The 20,309-nt window shown below is 57.2% G+C and overlaps 1 protein-coding gene across 1 annotated transcript in view; it reads left to right on the top strand.

Annotated features, from left to right (window-relative positions):
- Nucleotides 1-2,237: 2,237 nt before the first annotated feature.
- Nucleotides 2,238-20,309, top strand: part of PPP1R35 (protein phosphatase 1 regulatory subunit 35) — a 43,331-nt gene continuing 25,259 nt past the window's right edge. Inside the window, exons 1-4 of the mRNA XM_075343287.1 lie at nucleotides 2,238-2,402; nucleotides 2,562-2,739; nucleotides 4,871-5,060; nucleotides 7,046-7,158. Coding sequence (XP_075199402.1) covers nucleotides 2,335-2,402; nucleotides 2,562-2,739; nucleotides 4,871-5,060; nucleotides 7,046-7,158 — 549 coding nt within the window. The 5' untranslated portion in view covers nucleotides 2,238-2,334. The remainder of the gene's footprint in view (nucleotides 2,403-2,561; nucleotides 2,740-4,870; nucleotides 5,061-7,045; nucleotides 7,159-20,309) is intronic.

Raw genomic sequence — 20,309 nt, 5'->3', positions numbered from 1 at the left:
ATATGGACTATTGTGGTCGGCTGGAGCTGGATACACGCGCTCTGGTTGTGATATCCGTCGTCTGGAGGAGTATAAGGACTATTGTGGTCGGCTGGAGCTGGATACACGCGCTCTGGTTGTGATATCCGTCGTCTGGAGGAGTATAGAGACTATTGTGGTCGGCTGGATACATGTGCTCTGGTTGTGATATCCATCGTCTGGAGCAGTATAAGGACTATTGTGGTCGGCTGGAGCTGGATACATGTGCTCTGGTCGTGATATCTATCGTCTGGAGGAGTATAAGGACTATTGTGGTCGGATGGAGCTGGATACACGTGCTCTGGTCGTGATATCCGTCGTCTGGAGGAGTATATGGACTATTGTGGCCGGCTGGAGCTGGATACACGTGCTCTGGTCGTGATATCTATCGTCTGGAGGAGTATAAGGACTATTGTGGTCGGATGGAGCTGGATACACGTGCTCTGGTCGTGATATCTATCGTCTGGAGGAGTATAAGGACTATTGTGGTCGGATGGAGCTGGATACACGCGCTCTGGTTGTGATATCCATCGTCTGGAGGAGTATAAGGACTATTGTGGCCGGTGGAGCTGGATACACGTGCTCTGGTCGTGATATCTATCGTCTGGAGGAGTATAAGGACTATTGTGGTCGGATGGAGCTGGATACACGCGCTCTGGTTGGGATATCCGTCGTCTGGAGGAGTAGAGGAGTATAAGGACTATTGTGGCCGGCTGGAGCTGGATACACGTGCTCTGGTCGTGATATCTATCGTCTGGAGGAGTATAAGGACTATTGTGGTCGGATGGAGCTGGATACATGTGCTCTGGTTGTGATATCCATCGTCTGGAGGAGTATAAGGACTATTGTGGTCGGATGGAGCTGGATACATGTGCTCTGGTTGTGATATCCATCGTCTGGAGGAGTATAAGGACTATTGTGGTCGGATGGAGCTGGATACACGTGCTCTGGTCGTGATATCTATCGTCTGGAGGAGTATAAGGACTATTGTGGCCGGCTGGAGCTGGATACACGTGCTCTGGTCGTGATATCTATCGTCTGGAGGAGTATATGGACTATTGTGGCCGGCTGGAGCTGGATACACGTGCTCTGGTTGTGATATCTATCGTCTGGAGGAGTATAAGGACTATTGTGGTCGGATGGAGCTGGATACACGTGCTCTGGTTGTGATATCTATCGTCTGGAGGAGTATATGGACTATTGTGGCCGGCTGGAGCTGGATACACGTGCTCTGGTCGTGATATCTATCGTCTGGAGGAGTATAAGGACTATTGTGGCCGGATGGAGCTGGATACACGTGCTCTGGTTGTGATATCTATCGTCTGGAGGAGTATATGGACTATTGTGGCCGGCTGGAGCTGGATACACGTGCTCTGGTCGTGATATCTATCGTCTGGAGGAGTATAAGGACTATTGTGGTCGGATGGAGCTGGATACACGTGCTCTGGTCGTGATATCTATCGTCTGGAGGAGTATAAGGACTATTGTGGCCGGCTGGAGCTGGATACACGCGCTCTGGTTGTGATATCTATCGTCTGGAGGAGTATAAGGACTATTGTGGCCGGCTGGAGCTGGATACACGTGCTCTGGTTGTGATATCTATCGTCTGAAGGAGTATATGGACTATTGTGGTCGGCTGGAGCTGGATATACATGTTCCGCTTGTGATATGCATCGTTTGGAGCATAAGGACCAAGGTTACTGTCAGGCAGTATACAAAAGATATAAAAATGAATACATCATTACCCCCCAATAATCAGAATTGGAAACTGCACCCAAAACCGCACCGGCGGAACATGGCCCTAAACACACAGCGCTGTACATCCACATCACCAGAGAAAGAACAACCATGGCTACAGGAAGATGGCGGCACAAAGTCATCTCCTCCTCGCCACACCCTGCTAGCCTTGCGCTCTGCATCTGATTCTGCGCAAACTGCCGCCGGCTTCCCGCTTTTTATATCTGCGGTGACGTCATGAGCGGGCCTGACCCTCTTTCAGTCACCTCATTGGCCCCTCGGCTCGGAAGCTCCGCCCTTTACTTGGCAGAGAAGCGTCGCTTCATGACATTCGGGCTTCTCCACAATGGCGGCTCCTCTGTGACTGACACTCGCACCGCTGCTGTAGTGTTGTAATGACGGGTATGTGAGCGGCCCCCAGCGGTCACGTCAGGCAGAGCAGCCTCTTATGACGGACGCTTCCCGCACCACGTGACTTTGTCGGGAGCACAAATATGGCGTCCCTGTTGCGCGCTCTGTGAGCGCGGCGCGCTGAGGCTGCGCAGTGGGGGAGTGGTAAGATGGCGGCCCGCGGTTGCCATGACGGCATTGCCTGGGCCTTGTTCCCAGCCGTGTGGTGATAATAACGTCCCGGGCAGTCGGCGGAGGTGAGCGCCGTGTGGTAACGTGTGGCTGGAGGCAGGTGGCACATGCTGGGAGTTGTAGTCCTTCCTCTGTGGCCTGTCTGTACCCCCATCATGGCGTGCAGCAGTGGTGGTTCTGTCCTGAGGATTATCTCCCCCCTAATGGCCCTATTCCTTCTGCAGGATGTCTGTGTCTGGTGAGGAGGACCCCGCGCTCCCGGCCCATTGTGCCCCCCGTCCGCTGGCACTGGCCCCGGAGCAGGCAGAAGCCCACCCGCTGCTGGACGTCTCACTGACCCCGGAGAAAGGCGGCGGGATCCTGCGGAGGGAGGCGGCGGAGCGGCGAAGGGGACGGCGGCAGGTGAGGAGGGGGAGCGGCGAAGGGGACGGCGGCAGGTGAGGAGGGGGTGCGGTGAAGGGGACGGCGGCAGGTGAGGAGGGGGAGCGGCGAAGGGGACGGCGGCAGGTGAGGAGGAGGGGACAGCGGCAGGTGAGGAGGAGGGGGAGCCGCAGGGGCGAGGAGGGGGAGCGGCGAAGGGGACGGCGGCAGGTGAGGAGGGGGTGCGGCGAAGGGGACGGCGGCAGGTGAGGAGGAGGAGCGGCGAAGGGGACGGCGGCAGGTGAGGAGGGGGAGCGGCGAAGGGGACGGCGGCAGGTGAGGAGGGGGTGCGGCGAAGGGGACGGCGGCAGGTGAGGAGGAGGAGCGGCGAAGGGGACGGCGGCAGGTGAGGAGGGGGAGCGGCGAAGGGGACGGCGGCAGGTGAGGAGGAGAGGACGGCGGCAGGTGAGGAGGAGGGGGAGCCGCAGGGGCGAGGAGGGGGAGCGGCGAAGGGGACGGCGGCAGGTGAGGAGGAGGGGGAGCGGCGAAGGGGACGGCGGCAGGTGAGGAGGAGGGGGAGCCGCAGGGGCGAGGAGGGGGAGCGGCGAAGGGGACGGCGGCAGGTGAGGAGGGGGAGCGGCGAAGGGGACGGCGGCAGGTGAGGAGGAGGGGGAGCCGCAGGGGCGAGGAGGGGGAGCGGCGAAGGGGACGGCGGCAGGTGAGGAGGGGGAGCGGCGAAGGGGACGGCGGCAGGTGAGGAGGGGGAGCGGCGAAGGGGACGGCGGCAGGTGAGGAGGAGGGGGAGCGGCGAAGGGGACGGCGGCAGGTGAGGAGGAGGGGCAGCGGCGAAGGGGACGGCGGCAGGTGAGGAGGAGGGGGAGCGGCGAAGGGGACGGCGGCAGGTGAGGAGGAGGGGGAGCGGCGAAGGGGACGGCGGCAGGTGAGGAGGAGGGGGAGCGGCGAAGGGGACGGCGGCAGGTGAGGAGGAGGGGGAGCGGCGAAGGGGACGGCGGCAGGTGAGGAGGGGGAGCGGCGAAGGGGACGGCGGCAGGCGAGGAGGAGGGGGAGCCGCAGGGGCGAGGAGGGGGAGCGGCGAAGGGGACGGCGGCAGGTGAGGAGGAGGGGGAGCCGCAGGGGCGAGGAGGGGGAGCGGCGAAGGGGACGGCGGCAGGTGAGTAGGGGGAGCGGCGAAGGGGACGGCGGCAGGCGAGGAGAAAGAGGGAGAGCCGCAAGGGCGAGGAGGGGGAGCGGCGAAGGGGACGGCGGCAGGTGAGGAGAGGGAGCTGCAGGGGCGAGGAGGGGGTGCAGCGAAGGGGACGGCGGCAGGTGAGGAGAGGGAGCTGCAGGGGCGAGGAGGGAGGCGGCGGAGCGGCGAAGGGGACGGCGGCAGGTGAGGAGGGGGTGCGGTGAAGGGGACGGCGGCAGGTGAGGAGGGGGAGCGGCGAAGGGGACGGCGGCAGGTGAGGAGGGGGTGCGGTGAAGGGGACGGCGGCAGGTGAGGAGGGGGAGCGGCGAAGGGGACGGCGGCAGGTGAGGAGGAGGAGCCGCAGGGGCGAGGAGGGGGAGCGGCGAAGAGGACGGCGGCAGGTGAGGAGGGGGAGCTGCAGGGGCGAGGAGGGGGTGCGGCGAAGGGGATGGCGGCAGGTGAGGAGGGGGAGCCGCAGGGGTGTGAGGAGGGGGAGCCGCAGGGGCGAGGAGGGGGAGCGGCAAAGGGGACGGTGGCAGGTGAGGCGGCGAAGGGGACAGCGCCAGGTGAGGGGAGGGGGAGCGGCAAAGGGGACAGCGCCAGGTGAGGAGGGGGAGCGGCAAAGGGGACAGCGGCAGGCGAGGAGGGGGAGCGGCAAAGGGGACAGCGGCAGGCGAGGAGGGGGAGCCGCAGGGTCGTGGAGGGGGAGCGGCACAGGGGATGGCAGCAGGTGAGGAGGGGGAGCGGCGAAGGGGATGGCGGCAGGTGAGGAGAGGGAGCCGCAGGGGCGAGGAGGGGGAGCGGCGAAGGGGATGGCGGCAGGTGAAGGAGGGGGAGCCGCCGGGGGGAGGACAAAGAGGGGGAGCCCCCAGGGCGAGGAGGAGGAGGGGAGCAGTGTCTGGGTGAGGAGTAGGGAGCACCACCACTGGGGCTACCGGAGGACACGGGTCAGGGGGCTCTGCACTAATGTATCTGTTTTCCCACCAGGTGCGCTTTGATGTGGGCGATGAGGACTGTGGACGTCCACTGGCAGCCCCCCGAGTGCACAGCAGCGCGGCGCTGAGGAGTGAGGTCCGGCGGGAGGCGCAGCAGCAGTTTGATGCAGAAAGTGCTGTGCGGAGTGAGCTGCTCCGATCCTACTCTGTAAGACGCGGGGTGGAAAGCGAAGCTGCCAGAGGTGAGGAGGAGGAGCGCTGTGGTGGGGGGTGGTGGAGGAGCAGCGCTCTGGTGGGGGGTGGTGGAGGAGGAGCGCAGAGGAAGTGGGAGGGGAGGGAGAGGAGGAGGGGGAGTGCTGAGGACGGGTGGGGAGGAGGGGGAGTGCTGAGGACGGGTGGGGAGGAGGGGGAGTGCTGAGGACGGGTGGGGAGGAGGGGGAGTGCTGAGGACGGGTGGGGAGGAGGGGGAGTGCTGAGGACGGGTGGGGAGGAGGGGGAGTGCTGAGGACTGGTGGGGAGGAGGGGGAGTGCTGAGGACGGGTGGGGAGGAGGGGGAGTGCTGAGGACGGGTGGGGAGGAGGGGGAGTGCTGAGGATGGGTGGGGAGGAGGGGGAGTGCTGAGGACGGGTGGGGAAGATGGGGAGCGCTGAGGACGGGTGGGGAGGAGGGGGAATGCTGAAGACTGGGTGGAAGCGGAGCACTGAGGACAAAGTGGGAGGGGGAGTGCTGAGGACGGGTGGGGAGGAGGCAGGAGTAGTGCCGAGGACGGGTGGGGAGGAGGCAGGAGTAGTGCCGAGGACGGGTGGGGAGGAGGCAGGAGTAGTGCCGAGGACGGGTGGGGAGGAGGCAGGAGTAGTGCCGAGGACGGGTGGGGAGGAGGCAGGAGTAGTGCCGAGGACGGGTGGGGAGGAGGCAGGAGTAGTGCCGAGGACGGGTGGGGAGGAGGCAGGAGTAGTGCCGAGGACGGGTGGGGAGGAGGCAGGAGTAGTGCCGAGGACGGGTGGGGAGGAGGCAGGAGTAGTGCCGAGGACGGGTGGGGAGGAGGCAGGAGTAGTGCCGAGGACGGGTGGGGAGGAGGCAGGAGTAGTGCCGAGGACGGGTGGGGAGGAGGCAGGAGTAGTGCCGAGGACGGGTGGGGAGGAGGCAGGAGTAGTGCCGAGAACGGGTGGGGAGGAGGCAGGAGTAGTGCCGAAGACGGGTGGGGAGGAGGCAGGAGTAGTGCCGAGGTCTGGTGGGGAGGAGGCAGGAGTAGTGCCGAGGACGGGTGGGGAGGAGGCAGGAGTAGTGCCGAGGACGGGTGGGGAGGAGGCAGGAGTAGTGCCGAGGACGGGTGGGGAGGAGGCAGGAGTAGTGCCGAGGACGGGTGGGGAGGAGGCAGGAGTAGTGCCGAAGACGGGTGGGGAGGAGGCAGGAGTAGTGCCGAGGTCTGGTGGGGAGGAGGCAGGAGTAGTGCCGAGGACGGGTGGGGAGGAGGCAGGAGTAGTGCCGAGGACGGGTGGGGAGGAGGCAGGAGTAGTGCCGAGGACGGGTGGGGAGGAGGCAGGAGTAGTGCCGAGGACGGGTGGGGAGGAGGCAGGAGTAGTGCCGAGGACGGGTGGGGAGGAGGCAGGAGTAGTGCCGAGGACGGGTGGGGAGGAGGCAGGAGTAGTGCCGAGGACGGGTGGGGAGGAGGCAGGAGTAGTGCCGAGGACGGGTGGGGAGGCAGAAGGAGGGGCGCCGAGGACGGGTGGGGGGAGGAGGGGCGCTGAGGACGGAGGAGGAGGGTGATGAGCGCTGCTCTGAGGTGTGGATAATAACAGAGAGTGATAGAAGAAGGGTCTTAATTCCGCGCCAAGGACACAATGGATCCAGGAAGAGATTAATGCTTCACCTCAGATTTGATGTTCTCTTGCCAATGTCCTGATGAAGGGAGCTGTGTCTCCAGAAACGCGTAGACTTGTGCATGTTATTAAAGAAGCATTAATCTCTTCCTGGATCCATTGTGTCCTTGGCGCGGAATTAAGACCCTTCTTCTATCACTCTCTGTTATCAGCCAACTTTGGGACTGCTGCCTGGACCTGGATCTTATATATGCCTGTATAGTGGTTGTGACTGGCACAACCATTATAGGTGAGTGTGTTTTTATTACATATCTTCCTCCCTTTTTGGGGTAAGACCCTATTGCGCTTTTCTTTCCACAGTTTCTCATCTGAGGTGTGGATAGACTGACGTTTTCCTTCTTTCTCAGCTCTCAATGTCTGCCGGGTGCAGAGTCTTTATCAGGGTCTTGTAAGTGTGGAGCCCCCGTCTGAGCAGATCCAGCGGCTGACTGCGCGCCAGAGGCGGCCCGAGCTCCGAGAGGTGAGGAGTGCTGCTCCGCCGGGGGACGGGGCCCTCAGGGTCTCTGCTAGGGGTCTATGATGCTATGCTGTATGTTTATATGTCCTTTCCTCTGAGGTTAGGCCCCCACACCCCTAAGAAAGGTGTCACCGCCCACTGTGGCCCCCACACCCCTAAGAAAGGTGTCACCGCAGACTGTGGCCCCCACACCCCTAAGAAAGGTGTCACCGCAGACTGTGGCCCCCACACCCCTAAGAAAGGTGTCACCGCAGACTGTGGCCCCCACACCCCTAAGAAAGGTGTCACCGCAGACTGTGGCCCCCACACCCCTAAGAAAGGTGTCACCGCAGACTGTGGCCCCCACACCGCTAAGAAAGGTGTCACCGCAGACTGTGGCCCCCACACCCCTAAGAAAGGTGTCACCGCAGACTGTGGCCCCCACACCCCTAAGAAAGGTGTCACCGCAGACTGTGGCCCCCACACCCCTAAGAAAGGTGTCACCGCAGACTGTGGCCCCCACACCTCCAAGAAAGGTCTCACCGCACACTGTGGCCCCCACACCCCTAAGAAAGGTCTCACCGCACACTGTGGCCCCCACACCCCTAAGAAAGGTCTCACCGCACACTGTGGCCCCCACACCCCTAAGAAAGGTGTCACCGCAGACTGTGGCCCCCACGCCCCTAAGAAAGGTGTCACCGCAGACTGTGGCCCCCACACCCCTAAGAAAGGTGTCACCGCAGACTGTGGCCCCCACACCCCTAAGAAAGGTGTCACCGCAGACTGTGGCCCCCACACCCCTAAGAAAGGTGTCACCGCACACTGTGGCCCTCCACACCCCTAAGAAAGGTCTCACCGCAGACTGTGGCCCCCACACCCCTAAGAAAGGTGTCACCGCAGACTGTGGCCCCCACATGAGTCCGGGGGGTCACATATAACACTCGGCCTCCTGTAGTGACTGGCGGGGCTGCAAAGGTGACAGACACAATACATGGTGCAGAGTGGGGGGCGCTGCCCCCAGGGTCTTACAGTCTATAGGGTGATGTGAGGGGACGCCGGGGTCATTACAGGCCATGGGAACGAACAACGCACCCTGCGGGGCTGAACTCCAGGGATCGGGGATACTGGGGAGAAGACGGGAAGAGAAGACGGCGGGATTACAGATTACTGGGGAATATACCCGGAGAATACAGAGGACGCAGCCAGACAGGCAGCGATATGAAACTGGACTCTCTGCAGAAAGAATGCGGAGAGGAGGAGCAGAATCATAGAGGGGGACAGAGGACAGGACTAAGAGGAGGAGCAGAGTCATAGAGGGGGACAGAGGACAGAACTAAGAGGAGGAGCAGAGTCATAGAGGGGGACAGAGGACAGAACTAAGAGGAGGAGCAGAATCATAGAGGGGGACAGAGGACAGGAGTAAGAGGAGGAGCAGAGTCATAGAGGGGGACAGAGGACAGGAGTAAGAGGAGGAGCAGAGTCATAGAGGGGGACAGAGGACAGGAGTAAGAGGAGGAGCAGAGTCATAGAGGGGGACAGAGGACAGGAGTAAGAGGAGGAGCAGAATCATAGAGGGGGACAGAGGACAGGACTAAGAGGAGGAGCAGAGTCATAGAGGGGGACAGAGGACAGGAGTAAGAGTAGTAGCAGAGTCATAGAGGGGGACAGAGGACAGAACTAAGAGGAGGAGCAGAGTCATAGAGGGGGACAGAGGACAGAACTAAGAGGAGGATCCGAATCATAGAGGGGGACAGAGGACAGGACTAAGAGGAGGAGCAGAATCATAGAGGGGGACAGAGGACAGGACTAAGAGGAGGAGCAGAATCATAGAGGGGGACAGAGGACAGAACTAAGAGGAGGAGCAGAATCATAGAGGGGGACAGAGGACAGGACTAAGAGGAGCAGAGTCATAGAGGGTACAGAGGACAGGACTAAGAGGAGGAGCAGAGTCATAGAGGGGGACAGAGGACAGAACTAAGAGGAGGAGCAGAGTCATAGAGGGGGACAGAGGACAGAACTAAGAGGAGGAGCAGAGTCATAGAGGGGGACAGAGGACAGGACTAAGAGGAGGAGCATAGTCATAGAGGGGGACAGAGGACAGAACTAAGAGGAGGATCCGAATCATAGAGGGGGACAGAGGACAGAACTAAGAGGAGGAGCAGAATCATAGAGGGGGACAGAGGACAGGACTAAGAGGAGGAGCAGAATCATAGAGGGGGACAGAGGACAGGACTAAGAGGAGGAGCAGAGTCATAGAGGGTACAGAGGACAGGACTAAGAGGAGGAGCAGAGTCATAGAGGGGGACAGAGGACAGAACTAAGAGGAGGAGCAGAGTCATAGAGGGGGACAGAGGACAGGACTAAGAGGAGGAGCAGAATCATAGAGGGGGACAGAGGACAGGACTAAGAGGAGGAGCAGAATCATAGAGGGGGACAGAGGACAGAACTAAGAGGAGCAGAATCATAGAGGGGGACAGAGGACAGGACTAAGAGGAGGAGCAGAGTCATAGAGGGTACAGAGGACAGGACTAAGAGGAGGAGCAGAGTCATAGAGGGGGACAGAGGACAGAACTAAGAGGAGGAGCAGAGTCATAGAGGGGGACAGAGGACAGAACTAAGAGGAGGAGCAGAGTCATAGAGGGGGACAGAGGACAGGACTAAGAGGAGGAGCATAGTCATAGAGGGGGACAGAGGACAGAACTAAGAGGAGGATCCGAATCATAGAGGGGGACAGAGGACAGGACTAAGAGGAGGAGCAGAGTCATAGAGGGTACAGAGGACAGGACTAAGAGGAGGAGCAGAGTCATAGAGGGGGACAGAGGACAGAACTAAGAGGAGGAGCAGAGTCATAGAGGGGGACAGAGGACAGAACTAAGAGGAGGAGCATAGTCATAGAGGGGGACAGAGGACAGGACTAAGAGGAGGATCCGAATCATAGAGGGGGACAGAGGACAGGACTAAGAGGAGGAGCAGAGTCATAGAGGGGGGCAGAGGACAGAACTAAGAGGAGGAGCATAGTCATAGAGGGGGACAGAGGACAGGACTAAGAGGAGGATCCGAATCATAGAGGGGGACAGAGGACAGGACTAAGAGGAGGAGCAGAGTCATAGAGGGGGGCAGAGGACAGAACTAAGAGGAGGAGCAGAGTCATAGAGGGGGGCAGAGGACAGAACTAAGAGGAGGAGCAGAGTCATAGAGGGGGACAGAGGACAGAACTAAGAGGAGGAGCAGAGTCATAGAGGGGGACAGAGGACCGGACTAAGAGGAGGAGCCGAATCATAGAGGGGGACAGAGGACAGGACTAGGAGGAGCAGAGTCATAGAGGGGGACAGAGGACAGAACTAAGAGGAGGAGCAGAGTCATAGAGGGGGACAGAGGACAGGACTAAGAGGAGGATCCGAATCATAGAGGGGGACAGAGGACAGAACTAAGAGGAGAAGCAGAGTCATAGAGGGGGACAGAGGACAGAACTAAGAGGAGGAGCCGAATCATAGAGGGGGACAGAGGACAGGACTAAGACTAGGAGCAGAGTCATAGAGGGGGACAGAGGACAGAACTAAGAGGAGGAGCAGAATCATAGTCCTGTCCTCTGTCCCCCTCTATGATTCTGCTCCTCCTCTTAGTCCTGTCCTCTGCCCCCCTCTATGATTCGGCTCCTCCTCTTAGTTCTGTCCTCTGTCCCCCTCTATGACTCTGCTTCTCCTCTTAGTTCTGTCCTCTGTCCCCCTCTATGATTCGGATCCTCCTCTTAGTCCTGTCCTCTGTCCCCCTCTATGACTCTGCTCCTCCTCTTAGTCCTGTCCTGTGACGGGGTGTACATCAGAGCAAAGAGAGACAACAGGCCGAGGATGATCCAACAGGTTTACTAACAGGAATACAGGAACAGCACACGACAAGTCCAAATAAAACAGATTCGGGGGCACCTCCCGATAATCCAAAGTGCCAGATCACAACGTAATAGTCCTTTTCAGAGTCCCAGAAATCCCACACAATCCACTGGACGGCGAGGTCTGTCCGCAGATTCAGATCTTGCTCCCTTCCTCTTCAAAAACTCAACTCCCAACTGCATTTAGAAACAGGAGTGAATTGTTTGAGCTCGTGGGCCCGCCCCTCAAGGGTAGGGGTCTATGCAATGGTTGGGCCCACTAGAAGATTCTAGAAGGTTGGCTCCGAGATGTCTACAGGTTTGTGTAGTTGGCGTTATCCACTGCTTACGAAACAATGAGAAGTTCCCCTGGCTGTGTGGACAAGAGATAATTGCATTATGGGCCCAGAGACACAGGAGATGGGGGGAAGGTATGGTTACTTACATCCCAAGACATTTCAAAGTGTTCAGTAAGTACAACCAAAGGAAAGTGACATCACATCCTGACCTAGTATTACAGCAAATACAGTGAGAAGGTAAAATACATCATGACAATTCCTTCCCCTCCCAACTTGTGTACGTACTAGGGACCTCTACAGGTCGCTGGTTAAGTACACGCAGGCATGGCTGACAGGACTCAGGGCTCCTCTTGCCTGGACAGTCCATCTGCATTTTGGTGTTGGCTGCCCCTTCTATATTGTATGGTAAAGTTATAGGGCTGCAGAGCCAGGCTCCATCGCAGTAAGCGTCCATTGTCCCCAGAGACTCTGTTCAGCCAGGTGAGGGGATTGTGATCAGTAACCACAGTGAATTCCCGTCCATACAGATACGGCCGTAGTTTCTTAAGGGCCCACACTACAGCCAGACATTCCTTTTCAACAGTTGCATAGGCCACTTCTCGGTCCAGCAGTTTCCGGCTGAGATAGGCGATGGGGTGCTCGTCCCCCGCTGCATTCACCTGGCTGAGGACAGCTCCCAGTCCATAAGCAGAGGCATCCGTTTGCACAATGAATCTCCTCTTGTAGTCTGGAGCAGCCAGGACAGGATCGCAGATCAAAGCATCCTTCAGCCGGTTAAAAGCCTCATCACAGGCTGGAGTCCAGATCACCAGCCGGGGCATTGTTTTCTTGGTCAGGTCGGTAAGAGGCTTGGCCACAGTACTGAAATGAGAAACAAATTTTCGGTAATAACTGGCAGTGCCCAGAAAAGCCATAACTTGTTTCTTAGTTTGGGGTACAGGCCAGTCTCTAATAGCCTGGATTTTGGCAGGCTCAGGTCGGAGCTTCCCTCCTCCCACTCTATGTCCTAGGTACTGGACTTCCCCCATCCCCAATTGGCATTTATCGGGTCGAATAGTTAGGCCGGCTGCAAGAATCAGGTCCAAAATAATGGCTACTTGATTCAGATGTTCCTCCCATGTGTGGCTGAAGACGGCGATATCATCCAAGTAGGCACAAGCAAAGTCATCACATCCCCGGAGGATCTGATCCACCATTCTCTGGAAGGTGGCCGGGGCATTTTTCATTCCAAAAGGCATGCTTAGAAATTCATACAGACCAAAGGGGGTTATAAAAGCGGACCGTTCTCTCCCTTCATCCGTTAGAGGGATCTGCCAGTATCCCTTACTGAGATCCAAGGTAGTGACATATCGGGACCCAGCCAGTCGGTCTAGAAGTTCGTCAATACGAGGCATTGGGTAAGGATCGCTGACGGTATGGTCGTTTAGTCGCCGATAGTCCACACAAAATCGAGTACTCCCATCCTTCTTGGGTACTAACACCACAGGGGAGGCCCAAGGGCTATGGGAGGCCTGGATTACCCCAAGCTGTAACATCTCCTCCAGTTCGTGCTGCATGGTGTTTCGAACTGATTCAGGTACCCGGTAAGGAGCCAGTTGTATGGGACGGATGCCCTGAGTGTCCACATGATGTTGGGTGACGGTGGTTCGACCTGGTTGGGATGAGAAAGCAGCCCGTCTCTGTTGAAGCACTTCCAGCATCTGGATTTTCTGTAAGGAGTCCAGGTAATCTCCCAGGGGAACCTGTTCCACAGTGGATGGGGCTCTCGCTGCTTCCACGAGATCAGGTAGAGAGTCCTCATCCTCTTGACCATCTTCTGAAGCCAACCGACAGCTTGCTATCATTGGAATGTTCCGGTCCTGGTACTCCTTAATCATATTCACATGGACAGTCTTTTGCCTTAGCCCCTGATCATCTAAAGCAAGAAGGTAATTGGTATCATTCAGTTTTCTGAGAACCCGGAAGGGACCCTCCCATGTGGTCTGCAGTTTATTCTGCCGATGGGGAACAATCATTAAGACTTGTTGTCCTTCTACAAACTCCCGATAGCGTGCGTTACGGTCATACCATGTCTTCTGTCTGGTTTGAGCCATACGCAAATGACTCTGTGCAAAACTAGCAAGTTGGGCCAAGGTTTCTCGCAGCTTTAGGACATAAGGGACAACAGGGGTTCCTGTATCTTCAACTTGCCCCTCCCAGTATTCCTTGAGCAGGGTTAAGGGTCCTCGGACCTTTCTTCCATAGAGTAGTTCAAAGGGGGAGAACCCAGTGGACTCCTGGGGAACTTCCCGATAGGCAAACAAGAGATGGGGTAGGTACTTCTCCCAGTCTGAATCTCGGTCCGTGAAGGCCCTCAGCATATTCTTCAGAGTGCCGTTGAATCGTTCACAAAGTCCATTTGTTTGGGGATGATACGGGGTCGTTCGGATCGCTCGTACTCCACAGGTGCGCCACAGACACTGGACCAACTCTGACATAAACTGGGAGCCTTGGTCCGACAAGATCTCACTGGGGAATCCTACTCTGGTAAAAATAATAACCAAGGCCTCGGCCACCTTGGCTGCAGAGATACTTGACAAGGCCACGGCTTCTGGATATCGGGTGGCGTAGTCCACAACAGTGAGAATGTACTGCTTTCCAGATTTACTTGGTTTAGCCAGAGGTCCAATGATATCAACAGCTACTCTTTGAAAGGGTTCTTCTATTATAGGGAGCGGTTGCAGGGGTGCCTTTGGGTGATCTCCGGGTCGCCCTCTACGCTGACATATGTCACAAGTTCGGCAGAAATGCGCCACTGCTTGGGAAATCCCCGGCCAATAAAAAGTTTGAGTCAATCGTCTCTCGGTGCGGGTTTTGCCTTGATGGCCAGCCGTAGGAATGTCATGAGCCAGGTGTAATAGGGGAATTCTGTACTTCTGAGGAACAATCAGCTGTTTGCTATAAGTCCAGGGCTTATCTAGGGAGTCGGCATTGGCAACCCGATACAGAAGTCCATTTTCTCTGATAATTCTTTCTCCGTTTTCCCCTAGCTGCCCTATTTCAGCCCGAGTTCTAAAACTAGCAAGGGTGGGGTCAGTCTCTACTTCTTGTCTAAACTGAACTTTATCCCAAGTAACATTCATATTATCCCCACAAGAAGAATCACTCACCGGCTGTAATGGCAGTTCTGGTGGCCTCAGTTCCATGGATGGGTTGTACACGTCCACATGGGCTGCTCTCTTGGCTTGACTTCTGGTTACCGCACCGACAAAGTGGCAATGAAGATTCCCCACATCATTTCCTAGAAGAACGTCTGCAGGGAGGCCGCTCATCACACCGACCACACATTGTTTTGCCCCAAAGCCATAATCCAGGGTCACACTCGCTCTTGGAATATATCTCTGGGTACCTCCTGCCAGTTCAATGGCAATTCCTGGTCCCTTTTGAATTGCTTGTGGTTGAATTACTCGGGGATCGGCTATGGTGAGGAAAGCCCCAGTGTCACGGAAGCCAACAACTTTTCTTCGGCGCTCCATTGGGAGACCCAGACGATTGGGTGTATAGCTACTGCCTCCGGAGGCCACACAAAGCACTACACTAAAAAGTGCAAGGCCCCTCCCCTTCTGGCTATACACCCCCCGTGGGATCACGGGCTGCTCAGTTTTATGCTTTGTGCGAAGGAGGTCAGACATCCACGCATAGCTCCACTGTTTAGTCAGCAGTAGCTGCTGACTATGTCGGATGGAAGAAAAGAGGGCCCATACTAGGGCCCCCAGCATGCTCCCTTCTCACCCCACTTTTGTCGGCGGTGTTTGTTAAGGTTGAGGTACCCATTGCGGGTACAGAGGCTGGAGACCACATGCTGTTTTCCTTCCCCATCCCCCTGAAGGGCTCTGGTGAAGTGGGATCTTACCGGCCTCCAGACTCTGAGGCCGGGCTCCATCCACAGACCCGGAGATCCTGCTGGATACGGAGCTAGGGTGCCGTCAGGGACAAGGCCCTGCAACATTCAGGTACTCTGTGTCCCCGTGCAGACAGGCACAGACACACTCCAGCGTTGCTGGGTGTTCTAGTGCGCCGGGGACAGTAGCGCTGCGCGCTTGGGGTTATACTCACTGCAGCTTTGCTGAGTGAGTTTATGTGTGGGGAACTACCGCGCCGGCCGCCATGGTGACTGCGGCGCGGCTGAGACTTGTGGTGCGCCGGGGGACTTCGCGCCGACCGTGCTTTTACGACGGCAGCGCTTGTAAATCTAGTCCCCGGCTTCTGCGGCCTAGTTACGCTTCGTTCCCGCCCCCAGCCCTGTCAGTCAGGGAAGGGGAGAGACGCTGTACAATAGCAGCGCCGAGGGCTGGAGTCTTATTTACATTCTCCAGCCCTCTCACTGGGCACAGTGGGACGCCAGTTCCCGCTCTTTGTCTGCAGCACGCCCACGGCCCGCCCCTCTTCACAGGACGCCGGCAGCCATTCCTGCACGCAGTCTGAGCTGGAGAACGGACATAGCCCTGGGAGACCCAGACAAGGGATTCTGGCGACCACACACCCGCTGTTAAGCGGGCGGTAAGCAGCACCTAGGTGCTGACCCCACTAGTGCCACAGTGTAGTTTTTGTGTACTTTTGTCTGTACCTATATATTGCACTGTACGGTCGCTTCTTGGCTTATACCCCTATATTGCTCTGAGGAGACAACAGCATGTCATCCGCAAAAAGCAAGGGTGCCAAGGCACGGGCTTCATATGCTGCCTGTACCGCATGTGGGGCTGATCTACCGGCAGGTTCCCCTGACCCCCATTGTGTGCAATGTTCGGTCCCTGTGCCACTTCGTCAGCCGGAGTCTATGCTAGTAGTGGCCCAGGCAGAGACGCCTGTGAACCCTGCCCCGGTGACGGGGACAGAATTTGCAGTTTTTGCTGATAAGATGTCTGTGACTATGACAAAAATTCTAGAAACCTTGCAGTCCAGGCCGGTCACTCAGACCATGGGCACTGCTGATTCAATGTTCCCCGGTCCCCCTCAGTTGGAACTAATCCGTGCTCCAAGGGGGTCCCAGACATCACAGGCTGAAGGCTCTGACTCGGACGACAGTCCCAGGCAGCCTAAGCGGGCTCGCTGGGAGAGACCCTCGGCGTCATCACGCTGGTCAGGGTCTCAGCGAGAGGATTCTCTGTATGATGAGACAGAACTAGGTGATCAGGAGTCCAATCCTGAGACTGCTCTCAACCTGGATACCCCTGATGGTGACGCCATGGTGAATGATCTTATAGCGGCCATCAATAGACTGCTGGATATTTCTCCTCCAGCGGAGGAGGCAGCAGCACAGCAGGAGAAATTCCATTTTAGGTATCCCAAACGTAAATTGAGCTCTTTTCTGGACCACGCGGACTTCAGAGAAGCAGTCCAGAAACACTATGCTTATCCAGATAAGCGTTTCTCCAAACGTCTTAAGGATACACGTTATCCCTTTCCCCCTGACGTGGTCAAACGCTGGACCCAGTGTCCAAAGGTGGACCCCCCAATCTCCAGGCTTGCGGCTAGATCCATAGTTGCAGTGGAAGATGGGGCTTCACTTAAAGATGCCAATGACAGACAGATGGACCTTTGGTTGAAATCTGTCTATGAAGCTATCGGCGCGTCGTTTGCTCCAGCATTCGCAGCCGTGTGGGCACTCCAAGCTATTTCAGCTGGTCTGGCGCAGGTGGACTCTATCATACGTCCATCAGTGCCGCAGGTGGCGTCCTTGACTTCGCAAATGTCTGCGTTTGCGACTTACGCTATCAATGCGGTCTTGGACTCTACCAGCCGTACGTCAATGGCGTCCGCCAACTCGGTGGTTTTACGCAGAGCCTTATGGTTAAAGGAATGGAAAGCAGATTCTGCTTCCAAAAAATGCTTAACCAGTTTGCCATTATCTCAAGACAGGCTGTTTGGTGAGCAATTGGCGGAAATCATTAAACAGTCCAAGGGTAAGGACTCTTCCTTACCCCAGCCCAGATCAAGCAAACCTCAACAGTGGAAGGGACAGTCGAGGTTTCGGTCCTTTCGAGGTTCGGGCAGGACCCAATTCTCCTCGTCCAAAAGGACTCAGAAGGAGCAGAGGAGCTCAGATTCCTGGCGGACTCACTCACGCCCAAAGAAAGCAGCCGGAGGAACCGCTTCCAAGCCGGCTGCCTCATGACTTTCGGCCTCCTCTCTCCACATCCTCGGTCGGTGGCAGGCTCTCCCGCTTTTGCGGCATTTGGCTGCCACAGGTCAAAGACCGGTGGGTAACAGACATTTTGTCTCACGGGTACCGGATAGAGTTCAGTTCTCGTCCTCCGCCTCGGTTCTTCAGAACCTCCCCACATCCCGACCGAACCGATGCTCTTCTGCAAGCGGTGTGCTCGCTAAGGGCAGAGGGAGTGGTGATCCCTGTTCCTCTTCAGGAACGAGGTCAAGGTTTTTACTCCAATCTGTTTGTGGTGCCAAAAAAGGACGGCTCTTTCCGTCCTGTTCTGGACCTAAAACTGCTCAACAAGCACGTGAAAACCAGGCGGTTCCGGATGGAATCCCTCCGCTCCGTCATTGCCTCGATGTCTCAAGGAGATTTCCTAGCATCAATAGACATCAAAGATGCTTATCTCCACGTGCCGATTGCTCCAGAGCACCAGCGTTTTCTACGCTTCGTTATAGGAGACGAACACCTTCAGTTCGTAGCCCTGCCATTTGGTCTGGCGACAGCCCCACGGGTTTTCACCAAGGTCATGGCAGCAGTGGTAGCAGTCTTGCACTCTCAGGGACACTCGGTGATCCCTTACTTGGACGATCTGCTTGTCAAGGCACCCTCTCAAGAGGCATGCCAACACAGCCTGAACGTTGCGCTGGAGACTCTCCAGACTTTCGGGTGGATCATCAACTTTTCAAAGTCAAATCTGTCACCGACCCAATCGCTAACATATCTTGGCATGGAGTTTCATACTCTCTCAGCGACAGTGAAGCTTCCGATGGACAAGCAGCGTTCACTACAGACAGGGGTGCACTCGCTCCTTCAAGGCCAGTCGCACCCCTTAAGACGCCTCATGCACTTCCTGGGGAAGATGGTGGCAGCAATGGAGGCAGTCCCGTTTGCGCAGTTTCATCTGCGCCCACTTCAATGGGACATTCTCCGCCAATGGGACGGGAAGTCGACGTCCTTAGACAGGAAAGTCTCCCTTTCCCAGACGACCAAGGACTCTCTTCAATGGTGGCTTCTTCCCACCTCATTATCACAAGGAAGGTCCTTCCTACCCCCATCCTGGGCGGTGGTCACGACAGACGCGAGTCTGTCAGGGTGGGGAGCAGTTTTTCTCCACCACAGGGCTCAGGGTACGTGGACTCAGCAGGAGTCCACCCTTCAGATCAATGTTCTGGAAATCAGGGCAGTGTATCTTGCCCTACAAGCCTTCCAGCAGTGGCTGGAGGGAAAGCAGATCCGAATTCAGTCGGACAACTCCACAGCGGTGGCATACATCAACCACCAAGGCGGGACACGCAGTCGGCAAGCCTTCCAGGAAGTCCAGCGGATTCTGATGTGGGTGGAGGCCACGGCCTCCACCATCTCCGCAGTTCACATCCCCGGCGTAGAAAACTGGGAAGCGGACTTCCTCAGTCGCCAGGGTATGGACGCAGGGGAATGGTCCCTTCACCCGGACGTGTTTCAGGAAATCTGTCGCCGCTGGGGAAGGCCGGACGTCGACCTAATGGCGTCCCGGCACAACAACAAGGTCCCAACGTTCATGGCACGGTCTCGCGATCACAGAGCTCTGGCGGCAGACGCCTTAGTGCAAGATTGGTCGCAGTTCCAACTGCCCTATGTGTTTCCCCCTCTGGCACTCTTGCCCAGAGTGCTACGCAAGATCAGGTCCGAGTGCCGCCGCGTCCTGCTCGTCGCCCCAGACTGGCCGAGAAGGTCGTGGTATCCGGATCTGTGGCATCTCACGGTCGGCCAACCGTGGGCGCTACCAGACCGGCCAGACTTACTGTCACAAGGGCCGTTTTTCCATCTGAATTCTGCGGCCCTGAACCTGACTGTGTGGCCATTGAGTCCTGGATACTAGCATCTTCAGGATTATCTCAAGGGGTCGTGGCCACCATGAGACAGGCTAGGAAGCCCACGTCTGCTAAGATCTACCACAGAACGTGGAAGATTTTCTTATCCTGGTGCTCGGCACAGAGAGTGTCCCCCTGGCCATTTGCATTGCCTACTTTTCTTTCCTTCCTGCAATCTGGTTTGGAAAAAGGCTTATCGCTCGGCTCCCTTAAAGGGCAAGTCTCAGCGCTATCGGTATTTTTTCAAAAGCGTCTAGCACGACTTCCTCAGGTACGCACGTTCCTGCAGGGGGTTTGTCACATCGTCCCTCCGTACAAACGGCCGTTAGATCCATGGGATCTGAACAGGGTACTAGTTACTCTCCAGAAGCCGCCCTTCGAGCCTCTGAAGGATGTTTCACTTTCTCGACTTTCACAGAAAGTGGCTTTTCTGGTAGCGGTCACGTCTCTTCGGAGGGTATCCGAGCTGGCAGCGTTGTCATCCAAAGCTCCCTTCCTGGTTTTTCACCAGGACAAGGTAGTGCTGCGCCCGATTCAGGAGTTTCTCCCCAAGGTGGTATCCTCCTTTCATCTCAATCAGGATATTTCCTTACCTTCCTTTTGTCCTCATCCAGTTCATCGGTTTGAAAAGGATTTACATTTGTTGGATCTCGTGAGAGCACTCAGAATCTACATTTCCCGCACGGCGCCCCTGCGCCGCTCGGATGCACTTTTTGTCCTTGTCGCTGGTAAGCGCAAAGGATCGCAGGCTTCCAAATCCACCCTGGCTCGATGGATCAAGGAACCAATTCTTGAAGCCTACCGTTCTGCTGGGCTGCCGGTTCCATCAGGGCTGAAGGCCCATTCTACCAGAGCCGTGGGTGCGTCCTGGGCATTACGACACCAGGCTACGGCTCAACAGGTGTGCCAGGCAGCTACCTGGTCGAGTCTGCACACTTTCACCAAACATTATCAGGTGCATACCTACG

This window comes from Anomaloglossus baeobatrachus, chromosome 4 (genome assembly GCF_048569485.1).
Source record: "Anomaloglossus baeobatrachus isolate aAnoBae1 chromosome 4, aAnoBae1.hap1, whole genome shotgun sequence".
NCBI lineage: Eukaryota > Metazoa > Chordata > Amphibia > Anura > Aromobatidae > Anomaloglossus > Anomaloglossus baeobatrachus.
The sequence above is the reverse complement of the archived record's forward strand: the minus strand, read 5'-3'. Positions and strand labels throughout refer to the sequence as shown.